Consider the following 6,844-nt stretch of genomic DNA (forward strand, 5'->3'; position numbering starts at 1 on the left):
TCCTGGGCTGGGGGGAACAGTTGGCGGGGGTTAAGCCTGGCAGCGGGTTGAGGCTATGGGAGGCGGGCGGCGGGGGTGGGTGAGCTAAGCCTGTGGTGGGTTAGGGTTGCAGGGGGGTGAGGGATGGAGTTGAGCGTGCGTGATGAGCTGTGCTGCAGGCGGTGGTGAGTTAAGCCGGAACCAGAGCTGTGCCCAGGTGGTGAGCCAGCAGGGGTGATTGCACCGGAGCTGTGCGGGGCAGGGGGGGCGGGCAGGGGGGCAGGCAGCTTGTGAGCTGGTGGGGGGGGGGTTGCACTAGAGCTGCGTGAGGCAGTGGGGTGCCTTGTGAGCTGGCTTGGGGGTCGCGCCGGAGCCAGCCTGAACCAGAGCTGCTTGCAGGTGGTTTAAACGGGGCTGGGGAGGGTGGGGTCAGACACGTAAGAGCCAGGTTGCGCATTCTGAGTTTGCGTACTCCGAGACCTTACTGTATAAATGTTTGTAATAAAATAAAGTGGACACTGTACATTTTATTCTGTGTTGTAATTGAAATCAATATATTTGAAAATATAGGAAAACATCCAAAAACATTTCATAAATTTCACTTGGTATTGCTTACCAGTGCAATAATAACTGCAATTAATTGGATGAGTTAGCTGCAATTAATAGAAAGCCCTAATACACTTGCAAGGAAAACAAGAGAACACCAATGACCATCACGTACAGCCCCCACCTAAGGCCTCTCCAGCGCATCATCAGTGATCTGAAACCCATCTTGAACAATGATCTTTCACTCTCACAGACCTTGGGATGCAGGCCTGTCCTCGCCTACAGACAGCCTGCCAACCTTAAACAAATGCTCACCAGCCACTACAAATCAAAAACCAGTGACTCTATGCCTGGAACCAGTCCCTGCAACGGTCTTCGCTGCCAACTCAGCTCACATATCTACACCAGTGACATCCTCACAGGACCTAACACCAACTATACCATCAGGGGCTCCTTTACCTGCACAACTACTAATATAATATATGCCATCATGTGCCACCAATGCCCCACTGCAATTTACATCGGCGAAACTGGACAGTCTCTCCGTAAAAGAATAAATGGACATCAATCAGACATCAGGAATGGTAACACACAGAAGCCTGTGGGGAACACTTCAATCTCCCTGGACGCTCAGTGGCAGATTTAAGGGTGACAGTCCTGAAACAAAAAAATTTCAAAAATCAAATGGAGACAGAAATCTCAGAGCTGCAAATTTGACTCCATTAACCATGGATTAAACAGAGAGACTGGGAGCTTACAAAGGCAGCTTACAAAGGCAGTTTCTCTGCTCTGGGTGCTAATATCTCCCCATTGGATGCTGACAAAGGCTCACATCCCCCGTCTGATCTGACTCGTTTTTTCCTCTTTTGATAAGCACTATTGATACTGGGCCATTTCCACCTTGCTGAACAGACCTTGTCAGCTCTGGCCTTCCCTCTTACTGGGACTCCATTCTTTAAATACCCCTCTGAAACCACCCCCACACCCATGCATCTGATGAAGCGGGTCTTTGCCCACGAAAACTTATGCTCCAAAATATCTGTCAGTCTATAAGGTGCCACAAGACTTCTTGTTGTTCTCCTAATACACTGGGGCTCATGGGCAAGTAGAGTCACTAAATCATTCATAGGCTGCTCAATAGTATTGATAAAACCATTCCAGTCTTACTGCTTACTGCATTCTGTTGCATAGCAGACAAAACTACACCAGTAGGCTGTCATCACCAGGAGGGAGCCCTCTGGTTACTGGGGAGGAAATGCAGCCCTCTCTTTATGGAGAAGGGTGGGCTGTACACTGCAGTCCCAGTTGGGTGGGGTTGGTCAATATGAGCTGAGCCTCCTTTTCTTCCCAGCCTGGATTTGAGCCAACAGGTTACTGAAAGGGAGAGTCCAGAGCCAAGGGAAAGAGATCATTCACCTGTCCTGAGCTCAGTGCTTCAGGGAGCCAAGAAAGTACATTTAAAAACAAAAATCCTCTAGCCACACCCTTTCCCCCCTCCCGAGTTTGATTTCTGAAAGCAGCTGTGCAGCTAACCCTAGACAAAGCCAGGAGAAGGAGTAAAGGAAAGCCAAAAATCAACCTTTGATCCTGCAGTAAGGGCTTCATCCCTGGAGGCACAATGCCGCCCCAACCCCACTGTGGCACATCGCCCTGTCTCATCCCATTTCACCTGTCATCCATGCCGCTCATGGTCACTGTGACACTTACCTCCTCGCTAAGGAAACCCAAAAGTCGCTCAGTCTGGTGAAAGTAGGTGGTGAGCACCGATTAACAGCAGAGCAATTGGCTACCAGTGGGTGCCCTCACCCAGGCAGTCAGAGCCCAGTCAGTTCCCTGGCTGCAGCGGTTCTTCGCACAGCTGTTACTCTTCGGGAATGCATCCTCTGACTGGCAATAAGTGAGTGTGACTACAGTTGCGCACCAATGCCTCATGGTCAGGGTTGCCAACCATTACAGACAGTCCATAAAAAATTAGCCAAAATTGGAAACATGCATAAAAATGTTAGGTATCCATAAATTTAGGAAAAAAATGCAATAAAATTTCAAAGAACAGCAATTATGCTATAGCAATTAAATTTCTTCTGTGATGCTTCAGCCATTTTACTGTGGAACAGCAGAAATGGGATGTTTTAGTTTATTTAGCTCAATGGTTGAGGCGACGTAACATGAAGCATGTGATCCATATGATGATATCATCTATAATATCTCACCGAGTTAGGCATTACTAGGCATGGCGAGCTACCTCGATTTCCATGTCTGGTAATATTTGCAGAAACCATCTTAGCACTTCCACATGGAACTGCAGAAGTGGAATGCATTTTCTCGGCTGTTAATCTCATCAAAACAAACATAAGAAATAAACTCTCCACTCCTATACTTGAAGGATTAATAACTATCAGAAATGGATCTGGGACAACTACTTCAGCTATGGTTAACAGCGTCAGTGTTTGGATACAGGATCACAAAATGGAAAACTTCCAGGACCATGACTAATTAAATGAAAGTGACAGAGAAGTAGCTGTGTTAGTCTGTACTCTAACAAAACAAAGCAGCAAGAATGTAGCACTTTAAAGACTAACAAAATGGTTTATTCGGTGATGAGCTTTCGTGGAACAGACCCATGATCTGAAGAATTGATGTGAAGTGGGTCTGTCCCACAAAAGCTCGTCACCGAATAAATCATTTTGTTAGACTTTAAAGTGCTACATTTCTGCCGTTTTGTTTTGTTTTGTTTAAATGAATGTGAGTTAAATAGCATATTGTTCTTGTGATGTATGAATGACAACGATTCCTTTCACTTTTGGCCGTGTATGTTGCCTTAATATAGTTGTAGCCAGACAAAGTCTCCCCCTTACAAGCCAGCTTGATCGCTGCCCCCCCCAACTGAGAAGCACACAGGGCACGAAACGGCTGCTGACAGCACAGTCTTTGATGCCCTCATTGAGGCCCAGATGTGCTAGCTTATCGTGACCCTGAGAAGCAGAAAGTACAGATAAAAGTCTAACAGGCCAAACTGTCAACAAGAGGGGGGGACCCCCTCAGGAAATCACCCCAGCTGGCACTGATGAATTTGATGACCACACAACCATCCCATAAGGGGAAATATCCGCCCCCCGCAAAAATAATGTCCTGTACTCTCAAATTGCTTATCTCCTGTCTTACAAGTGCAAATTAAGTAAGAATTGCCCTTGTAACAAACTGGCGTCACAAAAGACAGACCAGTGTGATCTGGCACCTTACATAAGGAAGAGAATATGTAACCCAAAAAGGGGTATAAAAGATGGGTCCAGCAGAACTCTAACTTTGAGTACATCCCACCAACTACCTGCTGGTTGGGTCAGGTGATTTTCTCCCGAGGTCCGCAACTGGGGACGCCCAACCTCGTATTCGTCTTTCCGCGGAATTGAGTGACCGATCCGGCTTGGCTACGCTGGTATCGAGAGATGCAGAGAGGGTAAGATATACCCATGCTAGGTCTCCGTTTTTTTTTGTGCACAGCTAAAGAATTAGAGCTCTGTAACTAGACGTCATATCAAGATATCATTGTGTTAGATGGTAACAGATATCTTTGCATTGGATTGTAACGTAACTTGTTAACACCTGTACTTTGCTAGCATATAAGGAGTAGACAATAGCCTTTTGTAACCACACGCTTATAACTGTAGCTTAATAAACTTGTAACCAGTTAAGATCTAAGCCTGACTTCTGTTATCCTTTTGTCACTACAACACAGCCGGCACAGCAAAAGAACTGTAACCGTTTGGGTACCGCAGCCTGGCGGTGGGTGAGAGTGCCAGCAGCTCCCTGCTCTAACAGAAAAAAAACTGGGTTGTTTAGGACCCAGGGGAGTACCTCACCGCACATTACCCGGCCACCGGCTAACCATAGTATAAAAATTTCACCCACAGGAATATTTGTCTATCCATATTTTTTCCCATTTTGTCCGTAAATGAAGGTTCTGTGGGTTGGCAACCCTGCTCCTGGTGGCCCAGGAAAGAGGCGACCCTGGAACGGGTCAGGCGCCGGGGCTCTGCAGCTCACTCCACCCCGACCCCCTCCTCCTCGGCGCCCCCACGGCCAGCCCTAGGAACCCCGCTCCGCGCCCGGCTCTGCACGTCGGGTCGGGCCCGCCGCGCTCTGTACCTTGGTGGCGGGAGACGCTCCAGCCGCGGCGCAGGGGGCGGGCAGCAGCGCCGCGTTGCTGCTCACGTCAATGAGCCGAGGACCAGTGGCCCCCGCGCGCGAGCCGCTCTCGCTGCTGCTGCTGGTGCTCATGGTCCCCGGGGTCCGGCGGCTGCACGCGCCTTTCCACCCTTCCCCGCCGCTCGCCCTGCGCGGAGCTTTACCGACGTGCTGTCGCCATGGCGACGCGTCCTCTAGGCGAGCCCTCTGCAGTTCTCGCGAGACGTGTCCAAATCGCGGTGAAACACCACCTCCTCTTCCAGCCGGTCTGTCATTCACGGAATGCGCCTCGCTCTGCTATCGGCTACAGCTTCTGCTCATCTGTGAGCGGCCCCGTGCACATTCCCACCGTTCTCTTGCTGCTCTCCGTTGCACCAAGGCTGGGAGAGCCCAGCTTCTTCTCCTTTGAGCGCTCACTCCCTGCTGAGGGAGTATCTTAAAAGCCCAGCTTCTTTCCACAAAACACATCAAACCCTTGTCCATGCTCGGGGGCTCTTCCATACTCTGTAACTCATATACTTACAGACCCTCTCTCATGGGCCCTGCTTCCCCACAGCCACACCATCCTCTGGGCGGGAGCTTAGGCCTCAGGGTCCCCTAATCTCTTTTCATCACTTACCGAATGATTGTTTTCATGCTCTCCAAAAGGCTCCTCCGTTGCCCAACCAATATGGACAGTTGCCTCCACAGCTCCAACTAAACTACAGCTCAGGAGGTTTCTGCAGCTGTTTGAGTAGCTGCATGAGTACAGCATAGATCTGGTTTGGTAGCTTCCTGCTGCTGAAGTGGTACTTCAAGTAGTTTTTGCTCTGGGTACACAGATTTAGGTGCATTGCACACCACACCTTCTTAAGGGAGCCTATCACACTGTGACAACTCCCTCTCACATATTCAAGCCAAATACTACTACATCCTCAAGAGAGAAAATGGTCTCTGATGTGCCCATAATACAGTATAAACCTGAGGAATAAGCACTAGTTAACCTCCTATAGCATAATTTTAAAGCATTCTGTACTTATAGATTCATGGGAAATGCACTGTTAAACTACAGGTGGAGCATAAGGAAGTCTTAACAGAGTTGAGGTGCATTCACTAGACGTTGCTTTAGCTAGTTAGGCTGCTGCTCCCTCTCCCCAAGTGTCCTACCATTTAGCCATCAGTTCAGCTCCGCCAGCAGTAGTACCTGAACTAGTATGAACAGACTTCCAAGAGGCCACCAGCATTTTAAACACCTTGTCATCCATTCCACAATGCTGCTTGATGTGCAATGCAAAAACAGTAATCAGCCATCTGCAAGGTAGGCCTATCAACTGAGAGGGAGATGTACAGAGTCTTCAAGAGTGCAAGCACGCTGGAGCTCTTGCCACTCCTATGGCATCTGGAGCCCCAGGCTCCTTTGAAATGCCACCTGAGTAGTGCTGCTCAGGGTGGCTCTCAGGGTTTGCGGGGAGTTGCACCATGGGCTGGGTGGTGCTTAGGGCAGACTGCCCCCTCCTCCTCCCCACAAGGCCTTGGTCCTTCCAGAGGCCCAGAGCTGCCCGCCCCCCTGCCACATATGCACACACCTTGCCACAGGGCCCGTGATAGCTGTCAGCACCAGTGTGTCAGATTGTCAAATTAAAACTCCTATCATTGATTGCTATCCCAGGTAGAGTGGAACCGATGGTAGCAATGATGGAACATTTTTAGCAAAACTGGCTAACGTAGACAAGATCACACAGCCAGGGGACATGGTACAACATAGAAAACCAGTAACATGTCCAAGTGCATTGACTCCTTCAGCATCAAATTCTTCTCTCAATTAAAAATACCATAATCTAGATTAGCATATTTATTACAAAAAAAAGTAACTGACTGAAATTATGCTCCTGCACAGATGTGCTTGCCTCTGCACTGCCAACTATGCTGTGAAATTTATCCACCTGAAATTGCTCTTGGGACTCTGTAGGAAACAGTTTCTGTGGAATCATACCACCACTCTACCAATAATAGAAGCCTGAATTAAGGTTCGTCAACTCCAGCTACATAGTTAACATAGCTGGAGTTGCACATCTTAATTTGACCTTCCTCTAGTTAGACGGGGCCTGAGTCATTCATTTATTATGAAGGTTCCTTTATTCTCTTTTCCCCAACTTCT

General features: G+C 48.6%; 1 protein-coding gene across 2 annotated transcripts in view; it reads right to left on the minus strand.

Annotated features, from left to right (window-relative positions):
- The window catches only part of CCDC170 (coiled-coil domain containing 170), a 92,173-nt gene extending 87,295 nt beyond the window's left edge, over window positions 1–4,878 (minus strand). For both annotated transcript variants that reach the window (XM_074990368.1, XM_074990367.1), the window contains exon 1: window positions 4,669–4,878. In XM_074990368.1, the coding sequence (XP_074846469.1) occupies window positions 4,669–4,800 (132 nt within the window). In that variant the 5' untranslated portion in view covers window positions 4,801–4,878. The remainder of the gene's footprint in view (window positions 1–4,668) is intronic.
- Between the last annotated feature and the right edge of the window lie 1,966 nt (window positions 4,879–6,844).

This window comes from Carettochelys insculpta, chromosome 3 (genome assembly GCF_033958435.1).
Source record: "Carettochelys insculpta isolate YL-2023 chromosome 3, ASM3395843v1, whole genome shotgun sequence".
Classification (NCBI taxonomy): domain Eukaryota; kingdom Metazoa; phylum Chordata; order Testudines; family Carettochelyidae; genus Carettochelys; species Carettochelys insculpta.